At 46.7% G+C, this 23,563-nt stretch overlaps 1 protein-coding gene across 1 annotated transcript; it reads right to left on the minus strand.

Annotated features, from left to right (window-relative positions):
* Positions 1-238: 238 nt before the first annotated feature.
* On the minus strand, positions 239-13,261 carry LOC101871826 (aquaporin-3). Its single transcript, XM_005143155.3, has 6 exons — positions 13,076-13,261; positions 4,851-4,977; positions 4,544-4,681; positions 3,438-3,553; positions 2,486-2,703; positions 239-1,820 (listed from the first exon to the last, which is right to left on the minus strand). Exons 1-6 carry the CDS (start codon positions 13,181-13,183, stop codon positions 1,652-1,654), a joined length of 876 nt encoding a protein of 291 aa, XP_005143212.1. The 5' UTR covers positions 13,184-13,261; the 3' UTR covers positions 239-1,651.
* Between the last annotated feature and the right edge of the window lie 10,302 nt (positions 13,262-23,563).

Raw genomic sequence — 23,563 nt, forward strand, 5'->3', positions numbered from 1 at the left:
TAGAATGACACAATGGTTTGGATTGGAAGGGACCTTTAAGATCATCTGGTTCAACCCCCTTCCACTAATCCAGGTTGCTTCAACTCCCATCCAACCTGGCCTTGAACACTGCCAGGAATGGGGCAGCCACATGTATATGTATTGCTTAAAAGGGTTAATTCGATTTTCCTCCTATGGGCTGAAGAGGGAAAGGGTGAAGTTTACTGACAGCTGCTTAATAATACAACCAACACTAAAGTTTTGCAGTGCGAGTATCGATATTTTATTTTTTAAAAAGGCAAAAAAAAAAAGAATACATCATTTTAGCGACCGGAAATGTGCACAAAGTTACAAGGAATTCACACATTAAAGAAACAGGCTTTGAAAGAGTTTCTTTAATGCATGGGACTTATAAATTCTTTCACAACCGATGCTGTTTGTTTCAAATACTCCGTAGTAATATGGTATTGGGAGAGCCAGAAATCCCCTAAGATGCCAGCACTGCTAGTACAGGAGGTGCCTGACTTCAGTCTCTCAGCCATGAGTACCAGGGATACCCCAATAAGTCCCATAGGTAGAAAAAGAGGCACTTCAGCAACATAATGCCACAATCTAAGGCCACCCCAAGAAAATCAACAGTATCTCAAAGCTGTCAGAGACTAGGCAGTTCCCATGCATCTTTAAATGAGCTCATCCCAACCCTGGTATTTAGTAACAGCTTTAAGGAGTATATTTATATAAATCTACTAAAAAAAACCCAAACAAAAAAAAAACCACTATTGTAAAATTCACATGAACACACACCACTGTAGCAACACCATGTTTCCAGTGGAACTTGGCTATTAGCTGCTTGCAGTTTATATACAAAGCTGGTTAATTAGAAAGTCTGCTACAGGGTGCCAAGCTTTCTTTCCAGGTTAACCTCTGGCTAGAACAATGATTTCAGATATCCAAATGTTATCTTCTAGGAGTTGCCAATGTTAACAATTCCAATTAGAACACCAGGGCGCAGTGGTTTGTAAACACTTTCTCTTAATATGAAATTAAAATCCAGAGCATTCTCACTCTCTGCTCTAACACTATAGATCAGCTGATTGATACGATGTTCTAGGAATTCATGGGAGATACTGACAGTTTGGCCAATAGAAATCCTTCAGACAAGTTCATTCTTGGTGCCAAGTTATTGAATTTAGAGCAACACCAAGCATGAATTTGATCCACAATAGATTCATGGGCAAATTCTTTTCAAGGATGTAGGAGTTTCCATTCCATGCTAGCAGAACAATTTAAGTTTTACATGGTCCCCACTCTACAGGGAAAAGCAGTTTGCCAGGTTCACAGGCAAGGCCAGCAACACAGACCAAAAGAGCTCCTGATTCCTGAATATCTGGCCCATGTTGCAGGTGCTGGGCAGTAATGCCCACTTGTCTGACTCCTACAGTCCTCCACTCCCTTCTACTAGGGAAAGATTACTTGATACTGCATTTGGGGAAATGCTCACAGGAAAATGCCTAAAGAAAATGCACTGGGGATATACACAAAAAAGGCTAAAATATCTCAAGACAGGAAAAATAGGTCTTCCTGTTGTTCTTGAAGCTCTTCTTAACTCCTTCCTCTTTGCCAGCTGCAGTCCTGAGTAACAAATGTCTGCCAGATCTGGATGGCAGCTTCCTCAGACCCTTTCCTTGTGCTTTACGTTAGACAGCTTGACTGTTTCCTGCTCACAGGCAGGTGGAGAAGGCTCATCATGGCATCCAATCATCAGCTGGTAGACAGTCACTCCTGCAATAGCCCCAAGGAAAGGAGCAACAATTGGGACCCACCACCACTGATGTCCAGTCCTGGAAAACAAGAAAAAAGGGAATAAGGTAAGAGCCTAAGCCTTAGGATATTCATGTTTGGGTCTGGAACAGTGAAAGATCTGGTCATCTCTAAACATCATCATTGACTTGCAAAAGACAATACTATCCGCATGTCCGTGTCAATTTCCAAGGCAGATATTATCCCCTCTGCTTCTCAAGGTGACAAGCTATTCAAAACAGCTACTTCCAGGACTTTTAATACTCTCTCTCCAACAAGAAAGAGAAGCATTTGCAGTGCCTGAACTATGCACATTCGTTTCCCTCCCACCACTTGCAGGAAAACCAGCCTTTAATGACACCCTGTTTTGCTCTCAACTGTCTCCAGCAACAATAAAATTCAAGTATAAGAAGTGAGCTCCATTTTCTGGTACCAGAAGAATGATGATAGGCTTATGTTCAAGGTGTGCCTGAACTGCTCATGGATGCTTCTAGATTTCTTGATAACAAAGTTGGGTCATTTACGTTCACCACTGGAAACTGTCCAACTTCTGTAATTTCTTAAGTAGTTGGAGTGGAGCAATTGCCTTTTTTGAGGATTTATATGAGCCAAAGATACCTTATGAGTGCTGAAACCCTTTATTTTGCCATAGCTCCCACCTATTTGGACCCCTTACTGCACAAGGATTTTACTGGCAAGCACTTACCAAAACACTTTCGTGCCCCAGCCAGCAATGGATGTGAAGAGACGAGGCCCAAAGTCCCTGGCAGGGTTGACAGCATAGCCAGAGTTGAAGCCCATGGAGGTTCCAATAACGAGGACAACAAAGCCAACTGTGAAAGCCTCCAGCCCAGTGGGAACAGGGTTGTTGTAGGGGTCGACAATAGCCAAGACACAAACAATCAGGGCAGCAGTGCCAATGAACTGAGGAGAGCAGGAAAGAAAAAGAATTCAATCCATATTAGTATTTTAATCAAGTTATTTAACTGCTCTGAAGTCCATTCATTTAGGACTTACTCTCTAAACTGGAATATCTTCACTAAGTCATTTCATGGCATTATCAGACCATAGTAAATTGAGCACCTATGGGAATGGGAGAGTGAAACGTGCTCTCCTGGCAGCCCACAGGCTCAATCAAGCCCACACCTTTTTCCTTACTCACTGAAGAGCTACGAACAACTATTTGACCACCCTCTTCTTGAACCTGCTTTCAACCCATCATGGCTGAGAGGCTGCTGTCTCTTTATGATGGATGGCAACTTTAAGGAGGAGACAGTCATCTCCAGCATCAAGCATCACTCCACACCCAGCTGACCTCTGGCCTGTGCAACAGCCACAACAGTACAGTGGGAGGGAAAAAGAACCATTCTTTCTCATACTATGTCTCTTTGGAGCCTGCAAGCAAGTGATATCCTTTTCACTGGTATCCTGGGCAGCGTTATACCACTTAATCTCCTTAACACAAGCCTTCTGGCTGCAAGGGTCCTTTCTGGCTTTGCTGTTCCTATGAGCTAGTGAGATACATGTGTCTGCTCTAAAAACCTTTCTGGATATCTTCTCTTTAAATTGCAATTCATTCTCCAAGTAAAGGAGAGGCCCATAGCCAACCCAAAAGATCTCTCTTCCAATGTACCTGCATCCTCCAAGCTCCCTCTTACCTGGTCAAAGAATCCATTCACAAGGTTCAGATGCGGAGATGGGTAGGTAGCAAAGATTCCAGCCGTGCCATTCACTCCTACACTGAGTTCAGCCTTGTCAAAATCCCAGATGGCATCTGAGAGGGATGGGAAGAAAGACAGGTCAGTCATATTCCAACATGCCTCAGAGAGAGGACCCTGCTTGGAAGATACTACAATGTAGGCTCCACAGAGACATGAATATTGAGATAGAATTCCCCAAGTATTCTGTGTTGCAAAATCATTTGCTGTAGAGCAAACACTCATTTGGAATATTTAGGGTGTGATCCACCACAGCATTTTACCAACCAGGCTCAGGTGCAGATGGCCCAAGTCCCTAATACTAATCTTTCTTGTCATACACCAAAGAGTTAGAGCCAAAAAGTAAATACTAAAATGACTCCAATTACTCAAAATGCCTGTAGTATGAGTCTTAGTACCAAAACATGAGGTATTGATGTAAATACGATCTGCAGCAAATAGGATTTGGGGCTATTTATGAAGCTTCTTTTAAACCAATACACAATTAGTTTCACCCCGTGGGGTTGTCTTGTAAAGCAGTCAGCCCCTTTCCTACCACTGCATGGAAGATAGCTAACTAACCTAGGTTTCCAAGGTGAAAACCAGTTGGTGCTGTTGCTGGGGTGGCAGTTTTCCCAGGAACATCAGTCAGGAGGAACAGATGCATAAAGAAATAGATTTCTACTATGCTTTCCAAGGTGCACAGATATGAAATCTCCATCACTATTAATGTTTCATTGGCTTTTCTGAAGGATCTATTCTAGTGCATACACTAGATACAAAAAGGGCCATCCAAAGGCCCATTGATTGCTACTCAAGGACAAACACTTGCACAATGACAGTGCTGGTTGGCCTCCAGATTGGAAAAGGCTTGAACCCAACATCAAGAGAATAGGAACAACACACCCCAGCCCATCTCTCACCCCCCCCAAACATGGTAAGGAGGTTTGTCCAATCTCTGCTCTGCAGCAAAATGCCTCTCTCTGCTCTGCATATAAGCCCTTTTGCAGTGAGTCATGAAGAGCAATAGTCTCACCCCAGTAAACACACAAGGTTTCTTCACTTACCATGGTAGAGCCCAAAGACTATGCCAGCTCCAAGGAAAGCCCCCAGGGTTTGAGCTAAGGCATAAATGGGTAGCTTGATCCAGGGCTCCCGGGCCAAGAAGCACATGGCAAAGGTGACAGCTGGGTTCAGGTGTCCACCTGCAGAGAGGTTGGTGATTAGTGTACTTTTACAGCCGGAATTTCGGTCCCAGAGACGAGCCAAGGGACACTGTTTTCCGTACCAGTGCCAAATAGGAAAGGTACAGTCATCTAGGTCTACACTACAACTGCCACAAGTGAAATCCAGCCCACATGGAACACAACGTACCTGATACCTGCCCTGCGATCAGGATGCCAAGCGTTACAGCAAAGCCAAAGGCCAGGTTGACAGTCAGGAAGCCTCCATGGGACCCTCTGCTGAGGAACGTCTGTGCCACGGAGCCACAGCCAAACAGCTAGGAGAGAAAAAGGGGTTGAAATTACCTTCTCCATTTCACATCAGGACAAGTTGCTGACCAATGCCTGCAACAGCTCCACTTAGAGCTGCAAGCACCATCACAGCCCACGCATGACTCAAAGCCTTCAAAGCTTCAATCTTTGGTCAGAGTATCTAGGTGGTACTTCTAGGGACAGCAGGGAAGGAGAAAGGACACAGGACAAGCCTATTCCTGTCAAGGGGAATCAAAACCAGGGCAAAAGCCAAAAGCAAGACCGTCCAACCATCTGATTTTAAGATGGTAGGTGAGAAGAATGAGCCAAAGAGCATCCTGAACCAAGTGCAACTGTTCAGATGAGGGGTCTGGGTACATTATTGTTAAAATAGGCTAACAGTTGTGTGACACATAGATTGTCAAAGGATAATTTTGCTACTGCCTGGAAATATAGACATGATAGAAGGACATATTCAGCCTGATATTCATGCAGCCTTCTTTCAGGTGGCACTGGTTGACAGTGAGGGACTGGAGCTGCCTGCTAGAGCTCAGGTGCTCCCATTTGTCCCAGCCCCAAGGTGCACTCTGCTGTGGCCACTCTGAGTACAGCCTACAGCATCCCCATGAGCACATTCCACACCACCCATAGCCTTCCTATGGCAAAGCCATGTAACAGATGACCAGGGCAACACAGCTGTCCTGTCTCAGCAGTACCAACATGGCACAGACACCATCAAGAAAGTCCATTTTCCAGAGAGACCACCACCAGCACAATCAGAGGCTTGGCCTTCTGTCCAAGAGCAGGTGTGTACCAAGCATCCTGGGGAGCAAAAGCTGTTTCTTTTGGGTGATAAAGGGTGTTGTAGTAGCTAATGGAGGCATGGGCTCACGCTGAAAGGCATTTGCTCCAAACAGGTGAACCTTCTCTTTCCAACCACATCCAAACACTATCCTCCTATGCTTCAATCCAAACTAGAATCTTAAGAACCCAAACCAGTTTTCCCTGGCAGCTCAGTTCACTCACCCAGCTGGAGGCCTTCTGCTTTGTCAAGTCTTACCAAAACCCATCTTGTAATTTAAGGAGCCTTAATCCTAAAATCTGTATGCTTGTGTCTTCCAGTGACTCCACCTGAGCTGATTCTTGGTGTTCACTAGGGATTATCACATAAGCAGGTACTGAGAGCATCCTTAAACTAGAACAGGAATTACAGCTTTTTCCAGAGATCCTCAAAACTAGGGGTCAAGGATTAACTTAAATCTTCTAACTGCATAAATATACCTATACACCCACAAGATTTTCTGCTCCTGTGAACTCCATCATTCCAGAATTACTCTGTTGCCACAGAGGCAGTATCTGTTCTTAGGGGACAAGCCACCAAATAAGCACGAAGGCAGCAGGGGTAGCTGTCTTCACCTCTCCTGCCAATACTGAGCATAACCATTGAGCAACACACAACCCAAATTGGGGGCAAAGCCAAAGCACACCTAACTATTCCCCTCCCATTCCCTTGACAACAGATGAATTACTAACAAAGCAAACACTGCACACAACCTACAGGGAAAGGAGCAGCCAGGTAGGCTGCAGGTTGACTCACAAGGTGGACACTGTACACAGGTCCCCAGCACAGGTCCTGACATGGAAAGGACAAAGAAACCTGTAGAACTTGTTAATGAGAAGAATGGCCAACACTGCTTTATAAAGGGTGCAGTCAAAACAGGCCCTTTAGAGTCCTAACCCTCAACTGCCCAGCTGGGAAACCATGGCAGAGAAGACACCCCAAAGGCAGAAAAGATGGGTCTTGTGCAGCAAGTAGAGCCATCATTCCCAGTTATACCCAACCACCAAAGGCAGCATAATAGCTCCAACTGAGCAAACAAATACTGGACAATGACATCCATTCCTTCTCTTACTACAGATGGACCCCAGCACGCTTTGGAGAGAGTACTTGGCCATGGCTTTTGCCTCCTTAAGGCCACACAGCACACCAGCCTGACCATGGAGGGGTGTGGGTCCACGGAAAGCTGCAGTGGACATCACAGTTCAACAGGGCTGACCCCAGGTTCTTCCTAGTGATGAAGGTATTTATGTTATTCACTCTGAAAGAACTGGCAGTTCTGCAAGCGGATGGTGGTTGGCTCGTTAGCTACATACCTTTGGTTGCAGAAACCACAGAGTAAAGCTTTTTTCCCCCCCTCCACTTCCCTGTTCACCCACAAAGGTCTTCCCTTAACCTGGAGGAATGCCAGCTCTGCCATTTCTCAAGAAGTTATTCCTCATCCTCCTCTGCCCCATTCTGCACCCGGCAATAGCTCTCCAGCTTTTCTGCAGAAGGGAGTCTATGGGCCGTGCAAAAACACCCTGGAGCTGCTCCACAGGAGCATTACAATTATTTATCAGATGAGCCCTGAGCACTATTTGGCTTAATTCAGTGTAACAGCAGAAAACTTGACCCTCAGCAGATAAAAAGTGTAAGCGATATTCAGGAACAGGTTTGAACCTTGACATGTATGCCTGCAATTCCATCTTGCACCAGTGACGTCCACTCAGCATGAACATATATTCCAATGTATGACATCCACCCATGGTATTTGACCTTTAAGAACCATTTCAAATCATGCTCACCCCTGCTTTTACGGCAAGTGGCTTGGCATTACAGAGGGTTTTTTGTGGTAGTGGTTATTCCAATTTTTAACCACATTATTTCCACTTCTGTTATTTGTTAGTTTTCTTTTCAGTTCCTTTTCTCTCAGCAGAGAGGGACAGGAGACCCTCAGCATCCTTTTCTTAAGTCTGCCTTCATCAGTGCTTGCAGAGAAGTGTTTAGGAGTTGCTTGAGTACAAAATCAAGGAAGGCCATATAAAAGCACTTCAGTGTTCATCCCAGTGGTTTTTAAGTGCATGCAATGGATGGAAAAGTCCTAGGCAATATTATACCACTATGGACAGGGACAGTGGTGCACACCCAAGGGAAAATGACTCATTTGCTCCATTTTCTCATTATCTTGATTTTAGTAGTCTGCCTCCAACACTGCTATAAAGAAATGAAATAAAAGACCAAACACATTACTGGAAGAACATCCCCAACAGAAACCCAGGTTAGCACCTCTCATGGCAGTCACCTGTTATACTCCTGTGATACACTACCCAAGCTCAAAAGCACTAAGAAAATGACTACAACAAAACACTCTGATGTATTAAAACCACTCTCATAGGGATTGAGGTCAATGCATCCATTAACCAGGTTAATGGAAGCCTGCTCCCTAATTTCATCTTACTGGCTCTAGCACATCTAACGCCTTCTCTACCAACAGGAAAGCTTCTCACGCCTCGTGAGCTGATCCTACTCCTTGTACTGCAAAAAACAAGGAAATCCATGTCCTGCAGGATCCATGAGCTGAACTGGTTGAAGGGGCTGACAAACACCAGAGGGGAGCCGTACCCCCCAGTACAAGGGAGGGGACAGCCAGAAGCAGAGAACCAGGAAGAGGTAGCAGGTCACTAGGTGAAACTTCATACTATGGGGAGCTTTAAACTTGCTTTGTCCAGGGCATGGAATGGCCATTCTGCCTTGTCACCAAGGTGAAAACACCCTGAATCAAAGACTGGACATGAGAAAGACCCAGAGCCAGTCAGGGCTGGTAGGAAAAGACCTCGGAGGACAAAGAAATCAAAAGGCTAATGAAGGAGAAAGGCCATCTGAGCATATAGGCAGACCTTGCAGAAAGCACCTCAAGAGGAATACAGTGCTCAGCCAGGTTTCTTCTCTTCATTGCATTCTCTTTTCTTTGCCAATGCTTTTTCACACCTTCAGGTGCAACACAAAAGGCCTGGGTGCATTTGGTCTCAGACTTCAAACAAACTGATCTATGAATCAAGCTGGGAAAGTTTTGTTGGCATAGCCCAGGAGGAGTGTTATTACCTGAATTACATCTTTCCTCTTCAGCCAGCAAATAAAGAGGAGATTAGGCAAGAAGCCTGCTGTAAATCTACCCTAATCAGGATGGGAAAGGCACTTGTTGCCCTCTAGTTAGTGGGGAAGATGCCAGAAGGGCAGTCAAACCCTGAGTCTACTCTCAAGGTTGCTGACCCTTGAAGGGAGAGACCCCAAGATATTGATGGAAGACTTTAAGCATCAGACACACAAGGGAGCACTGCTCTTCACATCGGGGTGATGTGTGTAGGACTACCTACAGTCTGTTCAAGGGGAGGCTGAGAGGGAAGGAACAGAGAGTTATCACTTCACATTGACTTCAGAACAACCTCCCAAGTCCTTCTCTGCAACCCAAAGCAAGAGGGGGTTAAAAACACTGTAAGTCTCCCTATGGCCTCTTGCTGCCCTCCCATAGGAGCAGAACCCAGTTCTGGGTAGGTCTGAAGACACTTCCATTGCCATTAATGTTTCTGCTCAAGCAGCATGCAGGGATCTTCCTCTGCTCCATGGCCCGTGTGACTGGGATGACCAGCCACAAGGAGCACAGTCATTTTTGCCTTTCCCCAAAGCACCTCTCCAACAACCAGAGTGGTCATCACTTACAATTTGCAAAGCAAGGAAAATCATTAGACCTCCACAGGCCATGTTCCTGCCCAGTATGGCTGAAGCCAGCTTGGACAGAAGCAGTCTTATGGGGAAAGGCAGTGGCAGATGGTCTGCCACGTTACGGCTCTTTCTGCACCACACGCTGTCCCAGAGCCAGGCAGGGCTGCAGGACTCAAGAGATAAGAGTGCCTAAGGAAAGTTGTGCCGCACATAGTATCTCATGCTTACAAAACTGCACTACAGATCCTTTGCAGGGGAGAATCAGCAGTGCCCAACATGCTGACAGCAAAGCTTTCCAGCCCTTTTTAAAGCCTCAAAAAGCATCAGCAGAGAAAATACATTTTAACAATTAAAAATACAGTAAAAATCACATTCTCTGAATGCCACAAGCAGGAAAGTCTGCACAAACTGAACAGTGGCTGTGGGAACTGCTGTACCTCCCTGGATGGCTGCGGGATGAGCAGCAATGTCAAGCTCTACATTGCCGACAGTTAAATGAGGCTCCCTTTGCCTTGATCATCCCAACCACTTTGCCATTCTGGTTTCTGTGGTCTGCAGCACACTCATACCCCAAACAGCTCCCACCTGGCTACAAAGTCAAGGCAGCCCTGATTGGAAAGCAATTAGGAATTGTTTTGCTCTTTCTTTGTGCCTCAACAGCAGTGAATCAGTTAGTCAGACTTGGAAATCAATTACAAACAGCAATTACTTGTCCTGCAGATGCAAAAACTGAACAGAGAGAGCTTTGGTATTTATAGACAGCAGAGCAAGGCTAACAGATCAAGCCTTTAAGGGAGGCACAGAGACCTGCGAATCTGGCTTTAGTGAGTTGCTACAGTAATAACACAAACAGCAAGCGACTTGGAAAATGCCTTCAGCATTTGCATTGCTTTACTGCCAGCAAGCAGTGCTTCCAGCCACTTGGAATGTGAGCTCCGAACACTGGAAATAGTCACCCTAATTATCAAAGGAAAAGTAGAATCATCATTACTATTTTAGCAACAGTAAGGACACTGCCCATAGACTAAAACCACATTGTGCAAGGTGGTGTACAGAGACAAAGCAGCTTGCAAGTAGAGAGCACCTCGCCTTCACACTGCTCAGGGCTTGGCTGCCTCAATTGGATTATTCTTATCTTATCTTAGAAAAAGAGCACTGTTCTGTCTTAACGTTCTCTAACTTTACAACCCCCTTAGAAAATTGAAGAGTCCTTGGTTAATTCTTGCTGGGAAAGAGACTTTGCAGGGGTCCAAAATGGCTTTGCTGTACAACAGTTTGAGCGCGCTGCGGTTGTTACGCAAGTGAGAGGAAGGAGGGAAGAAGCTGAAGCTGTGCCAATATCCACGGTGGGACAAGTTTTACATTACACAGTGAAATTTAAAGTAAGCTGCAGACTTCCAACAGCTTCCTCGGTGCTCAGGAAGTTGATTTCAGTGTGAACAATATCAAACATTAAATCCCTTCTCGATGTATTTGTGATCCATCAAGTCCATCTCCCTTGGAAGATGGTTTCCTGGACCCAGGTCTTTCCTCAGATATTGCAGGTTTGCTGTCCTAGAACCCACTTCCCTCTCTCCATCCCCTGTTTTTGACTGACAACCCAGGAGCATTCACCATGTTTGGGATTCCCATTTCTCCCACCAGCCCACCCCCTTTTCTCCCACATGGACAGAGTGCCCACAGCCCTCCATCCACTGCAAAACTGCTGCAGGAGATCCTAGGTGACTTTTACAAGACCTGTGAAACAGAATTGAGTGTGTCACTAAATCCAACATACTCATTGCCCGGGAACACTCTGGAATTCCTGAACAAGGAATCTGCTGGTACACACACTTTAAAACATATCAGGTGTGATGCCCCCGAGGACAAGGCATGTGCTGCTCACTTTTGCCAGCCTGGCTGATGGGTGCCCCTTACCACCCTCATTTTGGAAGCTCCTTATGGTTTTAGACCAAACTATTCCTCAGGCTCAAAGCACATCACAGCTCCTCTCTGCCTTGGAGCAGCAAGGCTGTCAGGAAAAGTAGTCTCTGTTGTGCAAACTAATACTGTCAGAAGAAGTTCTGGATCATGAGCTCTTCTGAAAGCTCAGACACACATGGCTAAAGAGTTCCCTTGTTTCTCAGAACTTGGCTAGCAGGAGACTATTTCACTTTACAAGTCCTACCTTACTTTAGTCCTGAGACTAACTGCAGCAATATCAATGATTCACAGACAGCAACTTTCTACCTCTTAACCACTTTCATCTTCTATCTACCTCAGTTTCAAATAATCCTTCTCTGAAAAATCAACAGGACTTGTTTGCATATCAGCAAAGCTGGGTCACTCTGACAGTAAAGCCATTGCATGGGGTGAAGCAGCTCTCTTAAGAATGGTGATATTTTACAGGGTCTTCAGAGTCCCCTGTTCTCCCCAACAAGAGTCAATAGCCCACTTCCTCACCAAAACAATTATCTGATTAATGAAAGCATATGTCAGCCTTTCTTCATTCTTCCCCAAGCACACATGTAGCTTCATCAAGCCTTCATCACCTTTCAGCTCCTCCAACCATTAGATTTCTCCCCAGACATTTCTATCATCCATTACAAAGGTATAAAACCACATTCATTGCACTGAAACCTGTAGGATTGGTCTGGATTTACATCACTTCAGAGGAGCTTTTGCCTGCAGATATTCACTGTGGGTACACCAGCTCATTTCTGCTGCAACACCAACGCACAAAACCTGTGGCCCATTGGGCAGTCCTGCGTTTTTAGATAGGGATGCCCAAAGCCAGATATCCTTGTCACAGTTTTACTATGTGAGTATTCTCCCCACCACTCCCTCACACACAGGTGTCCCAGCTGTTCATGTCTGCCTTTGACTTCAAAGCAAGCCAGAGCAGCTCAAAACATCTACAGACTAAGGTACTTATACATTTACCTACCCTGTTTTATCCCTTATATCCCCTCCTTTTGGAAGCCAAGCACTAAAACAGGCAGGAGAGTTTTGCCACCATTCACCACCTAAGAACACATAAACTAGCAACTTTGGCACTGTCACATACATGGTGAGCACAAGGTCCCCATCAGCTGCCAGCACAGGCTGCTGTGGTGTCATGCAGCCCTGCTGATAAGACCCTGAAGAACCCGCAGCAAAAAACAGTCAGTTTAAATTCTGGCTACTTCTTCTCCATAGGATGCACAAGAAAAACAAAGCGAGGTGAGGAAAAGGTTTTCACTTCCCCGGATGATAACACTTGCAGTATTCCATTGCCAAGAAGTTATTCCAGGGCAGACGGAAAGGAAGTTTTACATACTCACTCACAAACCACTTGCTGCTTACACAGAAGCTTTAAGCTCCCTGCACTTCACAGATACACAGAAGCCCCAAACACTCAACAAGCTCCGCAGAGCCCACCCTTTGCCAGCAGCCCCTAAAGCAACTTCCATGGATAACTTCCCTGACAGGCAGGGATCTCTCCTGTAGCTCTGTCACAACAGGTTTCACTGGAGCTGGGCTCATCCCAACAGGCAGCAGCATATCCCCTTCATCGGGACAACCTCCCCTCACACCCCGTATCAGAGAGCATCGCACAGACTCACCACCAGGACCAGGGTCCCCAGGCACTCAGCCAGTGCTTGCCGCACTAGCTTGTTCCTGATCCTGAGACGCTCCTCGATAGTAGAAAGGATGTCCTTTTGCCTCCCCATCGCAGCAGAGGTGCAGGTCAAGCAGTGTCAGAGGAAAGGCAGCAGCTGATGAAGTCTCAGCACGGTTTCTTGCCCAGTATATCTGCCTTTGCTTATAAGTAAGTTGAGTGGTGCCTGACACACCTCCTGGGTAACCACACCCCCTCCACCCTCTCTTCAAACCCAACTTCGTTTTATCCCCCCCTCCTTTTCAACATGAGCTGGTGGTTTTCCACTTTGTTGCTCGCACAGGTGAGCAAAAGGTGCAAGAGTTTCAAAGGAAGGACAAGTTAAAGGTGGCAGAGAGGTCCTGCTCAAACCCCTGCTGTTTTCATCACGGGGCACCTGATAAATGGGGCTACATCTGCTCCTCTCCACTTCAGCTGGAGAGATAAAAGCCAAATGCATAGCCTGAGCAGTGTGTTAGCCCACTTGTGTGAGCACAGTGTCCTGCTTTTCGAGTGCTTTACCTCCTAAGCTGCTGCAGGATGTCAAAGTGAAGAGCACTCCAGTGCTGGTTCAGAGCCTGCAGGGGCTGTTGCAGTAGTGGGGCAGGAGGGTTTGATACCCCATACTTGTCCTACCAGCTGACACCAAGGCACCTCCTGACTCCAGGAATTACCCAGTTGAAACCGGTACCAAGAAGCCAGACCAGATCTCCCTCTATGAAAATCTGTCTCTGGATCCAAACTCTTGTGTGTTGGCAGATTATCCCCATCTCCCAGGGCTTTGAGAGAGCATTTGCAGCCCAGTCCCCATGAATGATGGCCATGAGAGATCCCTAGTGCAGAGCCAGTCCCCATCACAGGACCTTGACAAGGAGCACACAGGCAACCAACCTTTGCTGCCTTTTCATCCTCAGTAACATCCCATGTCACCCTGGGACAATGCTATGGGAGGGCCTGAACGAAAGCTGTCCCAGTCAGTACCATCTGGGGTAAGGGCTGTTAGCAGGATGCATGCCACTGGTGGCATCTGGTTTCTGTTAAGTGAGCAGTAAAAATTCCCTGGGCTCCTTGACTCACCAAGGCTTGACACAGAGCAGAATTGGAGCATTGAAGGAGACCCCTTTCCTGGGTTTGTTCCCCTGCCTCCTCTGCAAAGCCACAGACAGCTGGCTTTTCTTCTTCCCCTTATTTAACCATCAACTTTCCTGTTAAAAGGCAGGGATTTTAGTGCAGCAGTGAATGAACCTTTATTTCACACAGAAACTGCAGCCAGCCCAAGAAGCAGAGTCAGGAATGTCATTAAGAAAGCAATAATGTGAGAGGAATCAAACGCAGGGAAACGCTCAGGTCCAAACATAATTACAGGAACAGGAAGATTTCCTCATTTCTTTATGCTCAAATCCAGACTGTTATAGCCATCATCACTGGGGTCTTCTGACCCATAGCAAGCACTCCATCAGCCCCATGTGTGCTTGCTGTAGCTGGTGCAAACCAGCACTCAGGACACCAATCTTTCACCTTATTTCCATACCTCTCCCCTCAGCCTCTTGCTGCGCATCACCCAAACAGTGCAGGATCCACAGCCTCCTCTTCCTCCTGCACCCACCTTTCCTTTATAGTCTACTCCATCCTTTTCACCCCACAGATAGAAGTGAAGCTGTGTGCTGGTTTTATCCCATTTGGCCTCTCCCCAGCTAAGGTCTGTGCACTGTTTTGCCACTTGCTGAACCACCAGTGTACAAACGCTGTGTTATGTGGTGTAGTTTTATTCAGGCTTATTTAGACTGAGTTCTTGGATCCTGTTCTTCCCCTCCTGGTGAGGAAAGGGCCATGAGACCAGACAGAGACAGGTGAGGAGCAATAGGCATGGAGAGGTGTGATGTTCTCCAGGTAGGTATATTTTTCCTGTCTGCAGCATCCGAGCCCCTCTGGCTATGAGCTGAGGATACAGACATTACCTCTTGACTGGTGAAGGGAGGGGAGATGTCTCGGATCCCAGGCTGATGGTAGAAGATGGTGGTAACACCAGCATCAAAGCTGGTGCTTGGGGAAGTCTAGACAGACACAAACCCAAGGAGCCAGGGTGGGGTGGGTGCTCCGATACCGGCTTTGCGACTGACTCACTGCCTGACCCTGAGCAAATCCTTCACCTTTCCACACCTCAGCTTCTCCATCAGTAAATTGGAGAGAGTGACACCGGATTCCCTTCTTGGGGCATTGTGAGGGTGAATCACTGCAGCCCAAGATCCAGTGACTTCAAATGAGCAATAGGGACTTATGCAATTGCTTTCCCAACAGACAGCCGTATTATTATCTAGGAAGAAGCTTGGGGAAGGGACAGTGATGAAACACTAGAAGAAGTGGAAGATTTCCTTCAGAAGCAATAACTGATCAAAGTGTGGGTGAGGGCTGAAAGCCCCCAGTGCTGGGGCTTCTCTGTGCTGAGGCAGGGATTGCCTGGTCACACCATGCAGCTGGACTCCATGGACACACGATCTAACCATAAAACAATTCAAGATGTGTGTCAGCAACAATAGGTTTCCAAACAAGCCCATGTCCTGCAGTAACTGGTGCACAGGGGGTACCCATCCTGGTGGTTAGAAAAAGTGCACAGGTCAGTAGAAGCAAACAAGGAAAATTAAACCAAGGACAATCAACAAGGTGACCCTCAGAGCTTAGTGCTGGGTGGACACAGCAAGATGTCCATGCCCTTAGTGTTGCATGGACATTCAAAGATGCTCTTTCACAGCACAAAGTCTCAAAGAAAGGACATTTCCATAACTCTTGTCCCAAAAACCCATCCCTCACCTCCTGGTGATCATGCCAAAGCTATTGAAGCTCAAGCAAGGGGATTCTGTTGTCAACCATGACATGATTCAGACATCAGGTGTCAAAAGTGCCCAGGGTGAGCTACAGTTCTCAGTCCATACAGTGCCAAAAAAGCAAGACATTGAGCAGGGCAATGTACTTCAACTTATGGAAACTCATGGTTATACAGAAGAAACTCAAAAGGGAAGGTCAGCTCAGTAGGGAAGTAAGAGACATTGGTCTGTTGTGCTCCTTCCATAGATCTCTACCTTTCCTTCCAGTATCTTCTGAGGCCAACAAATACGGCAGTACCTAGAATAAACCAGGATTTGAACCCATACCCTCTGACTATGGTCCAACAGAGCACTTGTCTGTAACGTTTTTCACCTTTTTGTTCCTTTCCTTTCCTGCAGAACCTTGCAATGTGCCACAAGAACCTCACTGTGCTCAGGCTGTTGTTTCTAGACAAGTTCCAAAACTAACACCCAGGTTCCAAGTTTGCTGTTTGTGTTTCAGCCTTGCCGCTTGGCTCCCTCCCTTGTCACTCCACTCCAGTGGAAAGACACAGGTGAAACCTTAAAGGAAGAACTGATCCTTGGCTGCTCCCCTTCAGCTGTATTCCTAACAGCTCTTGTGAAACAAAATAAACTCAGGCTCATAAACTCCTTGGCTTCTGCAGGAGGAGTTTACGAGCATCCAGCAACATAACTTTTCCCATTAAAAACCAAGTTTAACAAAGCTGCCAGACTTCTTCCCAAGCAGCCAAATAGATAAACCTGGACAGAGCAGTTCCATATCTTGTCCAAGCCAAACTGATTCACCTATCCCAGGATGGATGGTGCAATCCAATAAGGAGAAAAGCATGAATCACACCAGTCTGTAATGAGTCACTCATTGCACTTGGTGGCTGGGTCACCTGGTGCAAAAGCCGTTATGCCAAGAGAGGTCACTGGGTCAAAGCATGATGGGATTCATCCTTGTGCAATATCCCTTTGGAAGATACCTATAACCATCTCCTTCCCATGATCTACTCAACAGAGCAATACAGTGACATATTCAGAGGATTTCATTAAATATAAAATTATAGCTTGCCTAGCAAGGCAGGGTAGGAAGTGAGTGGGTAGGAAGTTTAGACGCTTTCTAAACCATTCTAGCTGGAGGGTTGACTGCAGTGATTTCAACATCCTGCCTTCGTTCTCCAGATTTACATAGCCAGATGTCATTTCATGTCTGGGTGTGCTTAGCCCTGCACCTTGAGTTAGAGAAATGGAGAAATTCCTTCAGGGACCTATGGTAGTCTACACAGAAAAGGGTTGTTGACAGCATCTGTGTTTGGAGTAATGGGAATGATACGTATAATGCCTGAAAACAGCTCTTCATGAAATCCACTGGTTAGGACATAGTGGAGGGAAGAGTGACCCTGAGCTGAGTCTATAGCTCATACCATTCAGAAGTATTTCACAGAGACACATCCCAGTGTTACACTGGAATATGGGCCCACAGCCCATTCCCACTGGCAGTTCCTTGTCATGTCTGATTTCCTCCTCATCCAAAAGCTGCTCCCAGTTTACAGGAATAAACATTGTTCATCACATGCCATTCCTGTAGAGAAGCCATTTTCCAGTTTAAGCAGTTGCATACCAGAATAACAACCGTATACTGGAAAAGAACCAATTGCTCCAGAATAAAGCTTTTTAATAACACATCTGAAAGGAAAGCTATTAAAAAACAGCTCTCCTGAAATAGAGTTTGGGCAGGAGCTTGTCCCATAAACTGCTCTGTGTAGACAGTTGCTCTTCTGAGAGCTGCAGAGCCAGTCCTGACTTGGAGACACTGCTGCTGCTACGCACCACAGCAGGAGAGTTCAAAGACCCTGAAGGCAAGAGACACAGAAATGGGGTGAAACTTCACCAGCCCAAAGTGTGAGTCAGGAGCAATGACAAGAACTTTCCCTGCCAGGTGAGGACGTGTCCAGAAATGGAAAGTGTGCCTGTTCTCCACCTAAATGCAGGTAGTCTCACCACAGAGGTGCCTTGGCAGAGAAATGATCACTTTAAGAACAAAAAGAACATAGAAGTCATTTTAGTTGTTGACTCCATGTGATGACTTTAGCAGTGTCTTTTTGTTGGCTATAATGGAACCCTAAAACAGCAAGCCCATGTTGAGAGAGATACACACAGTGTAACCCACCCCCAGTCTCTGAGGAGGTGAAGACCTGCAAAATGCAAAGGTCTTTGTTCCATTGATGGGGTAAGGTATTTTTAATAGGAGCAGGGAAGTCTCAATACTGTTCCACTATTTATAGCAGGGGCTGTCACTACAATACCACATGGACTTCAGATCACCCATGGTCAAGAAAGACAAACTGAAAGAGGAAGAGGTGCAAAGAAATATCAGAAGGACAAGCAGGTGAATGGAGTCCCTTCATTCCAGTATGGGTGAAAAGTGCTCAAACAAGGTAATACATGGAAGCCAAGGTCCGTTTTGAACATACCATTGTCAATAACTACATCAGGAAGCAAAAGAGCTGCTTGTGTTGGCACAAGTGCAACCAGGGATAAACCAAACATGGACAAGCTCAGGATGGAGAGTAGAAACCATAAGAACATACACATTCTGTAGATATTTTCCAGGAAGATGTCTTCTTTTCCAAGGAGATGCAAAGGCAGAAAGTATACGAGCTTAAATCTGAAAGGAGGCATAGATTTCCCTGAAGCAGTCCATTCTTTTCCCCTGATTTCTGCAGCCTGGTTGAATTCTGTACCCCCAAGTCTTGCATGCCTTCATATGGTCTCTGCAAGGGGATTCCTACTAACCTGCACCCTCAAAGAACTGGGTTCCCAAACTATAAAAGCATCTTTGGACCAAAATAGACTCTTTGCCTCTTATGATTTCAGGGCTGCCAAAAAACTTTAACTACCAGTTCATCTGGACTCTCCCTAAATCCACCTCTGCAAATGCAAAATGAGCTTGCCTATACTTGCCGTAAGTGACAACAGAGTCTGCTGTCCTCTTTGGGACATTTATTCCTTCAACTTATTTTAAACCAACCTGAATCCTAAGGGAATTTCCATGCTGGCCTATTTTTACTTTTTCTCCTGGGTAGTTTAAGTATTAAACATCATCCCTAAGCAAACAGGCATTAAGGAACTGAATAGTAATGGGCATTTCTGAGATTCCATAATGCAACAGGGATTTGGCATGGACAAGCTACCTGAGAGGAGTGCCCGCGGCTGTGGAGATAACAGAGCTGTAAACAGGAGGGCTGGGCTGTGCAGTGGATGCAACACCCAACATCTGAACAGACATGAGCATCCACCTCTCAATTCGCTGTGTCTCTCTCCCAAAGAGGGAGCTGACAACTCCTGCACAGACAAACATCAGTTAGCATGGGACATGAGCTAGTCTGGAGTGTGACCAGCAGGTCAAAGGAGGTGATCCTGCCCCTCTACTCTGCTCTTGTGAGACCTCACTTGGAGCATTGTGTGCAGTTCTGGTGTCCTCAACACAAAAAGGACATGGAACTGTTGGAACAAGTCCAGAGGAGGCCACGAGGATGATCAGGGACTGGAGCACCTCCTGTATGAAGACAGGCTGAGAAAGTTGGGGCTGTTCAGCCTGGAGAAGAGAAGGCTGCGTGGAGACCTCATAGCAGCCTTCCAGTATCTGAAGAGGGCCTACAGGGATGCTGGGGAGGGACTATTCATTAGGGACTGTAGTGATAGGACAAGGGGTAACGGGTTGAAACTTAGACGGGGGAAGCTTAGACTGGATATAAGGAAGAAATTCTTTACTGTTAGGGTGGTGAGGCACTGGAATGGGTTGCCCAGGGAGGTAGTGAATGCTCCATCCCTGGCAGTGTTCAAGGCCAGGCTGGACAGAGCCTTGGGTGACATGGTTTAGTGTGAGGTGTCCCTGCCCATGGCAGGGGTTTGGAACTGGATGATGTTAAGGTCCTTTCCAACCCTAACTGTTCTATTATTCTATGATTGTATGAATAGCATTTACACTGCTCTGAAGGCTTCAATGAAAGCTTGATCTCATCAAGGAAAAGCAAAAGAACTTGAATGCTGTTGCGATGAGAGCCACTGTCTTCTCTCTCCCCTTCAATAGAACTATATTGCTTTACTGACCCTGCTGCAGCTGACCTGGAATGTCCCATGGGAAAAGAGCCAACACTTCCTTAGAAAAATGTCTTGTCCTCTTTTCCTTGGCCTGCCCAGAAGGAACAATAGTGGAGATTTACACACTGAACCCCCTCAGAAGAGTCATCAAGAGTAGATGCCAAATAGGATGTAGGAGATATTCAGAATTTCAGTCCTAAATCAGGACCACTGAAATGGGGCAAATCTTGTTCCCAGCTATATATTTATTAGTTCACATGTGTGGACACAGGAAATCCAAGCCTCAGTTTGCTTCATGACCCAAGACATGGGTGGGTTTTATCTTGAGAAACCCACTATCGAATCAAAGTGTTTTGTGGAAGGAGAGAGACATGGCAGGGACAATCCCTCTGGCAACAGGCAGCCCAACCTCTCTAGTCATCCTGTACCCCTAAAACCTGAAGGCAGGGATGGATCTTGAGAACAGCCAAGCCAGAAGCCACAGGAGCTGCTTTCCCTGGCACAGGATGGAGTCCAGGAATCAGGCAGGCAGGAACAGATGCTTGGGCAGCAGCCTCCAGTTCCAATCACATCCTCATGGGGTCGGACACCCTTTATCCCTTAAACAAGGAAACCCCCAGTGAGAGCAGGATGAGACCTGAGAGCAGCACAGGGTGAAGGGAAGAATGGAGTGTACCGAAGGGATGAACAAGGGGTCCTCTCCCTCCACCCATGGAGAACCCTTGCATCCCTCTTCTCCTGGGATGCAGAGGCGATGGATCCCATGGTTCTTGCAGCCCCACATCTGCCACATCCAGTCCTCACAGCAAATCCCAGTAGTGGAGTCCCATACCCACCACAGCTCTTGTTCACTTCCAGTCTGGAGAGGAAGGAGTAACAGGTAGGTGACAAGAGCAGCAGTGGTGGTCAAAAAACACAGAAAGGAGAGGTTACCCCTACTGAGGCTGGCACAGGCACTTTACTGCACCACTTGCACTGTGGGGTGGTAAGAGCAGGGCAATGCTGTTAGGGTGCCAAAATGCCCACCCTGTAGCAAGGTATCTTGCTACATACCCTGCTTGTGAAACTATTTCCCAACAGAATCTGTCAATGGAAGTCTGTTGTGTGTGGTTGGGGTTTCCCAAGTGGGTGCTCTGGATCCTTTGGGGACAGGGAGCTTTTCAGAGAATCATAGAATATAGAATGGTTTGGGTTGGAAAGGACCTTAAGATCACCTACTTCCATCCCTCTGCCGTGGGCAGGGACACATTCCACTAGGCCATGTCATCTAAGTCTCTGTCCAGCCTGGCCTTGAACACTGCCAGGGATGGAGCATTTACCACTTCCCTGGGCAACCTGTGCCTCATTACCCTCACATCAAAGAACTTCTCCCTTACTTCTCCTTCTTTGCCTGTTAACCTTCCACTGATGTACCAATTCTTCTGCTCCAGGCTTGGGTTGTGAAACCCCCCTGGCCCCTGCTGGGAAGTGCATGCAGGTGATGGGTCTTTGATGTCTACCCCTGCTTCCCAAGCCCTTCACTCAGACGTCGCACCCACCCCTCCTGCCACCACATCCTGCAGAAAGCCCACAGAGACCTGAATCAGACTTGGGTTGGGCAACTGGAGTCAGCAAATTGGATGCTTATTATTGAAAGGCAAGATAAAATCACTTACACTCATGCCGTTTGTGGCTTGGGGAGTATCTATTGCAGGCACCCATCTAGGGCATCCGCTTAGCTTTGCAAACCCTTATGAAGAGGCACCAGCCTTGGCTCCACACATGCTCTCCCACCCCTCCCACAATAAATACACTCAGCTGTCAGAAATGACTGTGAGTGGAAGGAGGGAGTGGGGCTTGGCATTGCCGTTGTGTCATTCATTCATCCCTCTTCCTGGCATGTCAGCACTGACAAGGGAAGCAGAGAAAACCTGGTGGGATGGATACTGTAGTGCAGACCACTGTGGAGGAATAAGACATCCCACTCATTTGTGGAAGGTTTCTACAAGGAATGTGCAGGAAGACTTGACCCTGTCAAAGAAATCACAGGAAATCACAACTTAAGCCTATCATTAACCTCTATGGCAAACTTCTTGCCTTGCTTCTCCAAATGTGTGTGAGGGGAAAGAGGCAGCAGTCTTCCTCAGGTGGGGTCTGCCATTCCAGGGCTTCTGAGATCCCCAGGAGGCAAGAGATATGTCATCCGTATGTCCACTGCTGGAACAGGCAGCTCTGCAGCATGAAGCAGAGCACTCTGCAGCTCTTCCAGTGTGCATCCCTAATGCCTTGTGGACACAGCACCAAGGTGTAAGGGTGGTGGTTGTGCTCAGCAGGCTGTCAGGCACTGACTGTCTGGAGCCAGCTCATGTGGAGAGCCAGCAAACTGATGGATTTTCAGCTGAGGGCCACAGGCAATGAGCAACACACAGGGATCAAGGCCCAGGACATGTGAGAGGGCAAAGCTGTAGCAGAGGGAATAACCTTGGTGGTGCTGGGACCTGTTTCTGAGACTACAGCCCCTTGCTGGTGTGTCTAACACTGTTCCCAAGTGTGGCCACAGCAGCCCATTCAGAAATGGGCCAAGACTGTTTGTTTAGACTCTGAACTCTGTCCAGCCAAGAGACAGGAGATCTGCAGCAGTGTGGACCCATGGATTGTAGCCCACAATAAGTCCTATATGGATGCTGGGGAGGGACTCTTCTTTAGGGACTGTAGTGATGGGACAAGGGGTAATGGGTTAAAACTTAAACAGGGGAAATTTAGATTGAATATAAGGAAGAAATTCTTTACTGTGAGGGTGGTGAGGTACTAGAATGGGTTGCCCAAGGAAGCTGTGAATGCTCCATCCCTGGCAGTGTTCAAGACCAGGTTGGACAGAGCCTTGGGTGGCACGGTTTAGTGTGAGGCGTCCCTGCCTATGACTGCAGGGGTGGAATTGAATGATCTTAAGGTCCTTTCCAACCCTAACTATTCCATGGTTCTATGATAACCAGACTGAAGACACAAGGTACCCCTCAGATGGGACATATCTTTCATAAAGACCCATGTTCCAGATGTGGCACCAGGAATGCATGCTACCGATGTCCCATGAGGCTAAACTCAGGTTAAGCATCTTGGTGGGTTGCTTCAAGTTGGATCACATCAAAGCCCTGTTGCCAGCAGCCCAGGAACCAGGGCAAATTGCTAGCAGCAATTCCTGAGGCCCCATTTCAAGTAAAGGATTAATATTTGCTTACTGAAATGGAGCTCTGTCAGAGGCCAGGGGGGAATGCTGCACCCTCGACTCCAGCCCTGATTGCCTTCTGCGTGATACCATTTACCGTATGGTGCTTTGGAGATGTTTCTGGAATGTGCAGTGCCCTGAGGATGACTCTGGGCTGTGAAACTCTAAATCAGTTCAAGGACCTCCACAGTAAATGATCACATCTGTCATTATTACCTCCAGCTGCTGGAGCTGTTCAACTCAGCTTTCTCTTTCATCACTATCATTTTTGCCGCTTAGTAAACAGGCAACTTTCCATTCTTGTGTCTGGGACAATGCA

This window comes from Melopsittacus undulatus, chromosome Z (assembly GCF_012275295.1).
Source record: "Melopsittacus undulatus isolate bMelUnd1 chromosome Z, bMelUnd1.mat.Z, whole genome shotgun sequence".
Taxonomy (NCBI): Eukaryota; Metazoa; Chordata; class Aves; order Psittaciformes; family Psittaculidae; genus Melopsittacus; species Melopsittacus undulatus.

Excerpts from the sequence above, each read along its gene's own strand:
- LOC101871826 (XM_005143155.3), bottom strand. The coding sequence starts at position 13,183 with ATGGGGAGGCAAAAGGACATCCTTTCTACTATCGAGGAGCGTCTCAGG. Across the intron at positions 4,682-4,850 it reads GATCGCAGGGCAGGTATCAG|GTGGACACCTGAACCCAGCT; the intron begins GTACGTTGTGTT and ends ACCTCTCTGCAG. Across the intron at positions 1,821-2,485 it reads TGGGGCACGAAAGTGTTTTG|GACTGGACATCAGTGGTGGT; the intron begins GTAAGTGCTTGC and ends CTTGTTTTCCAG.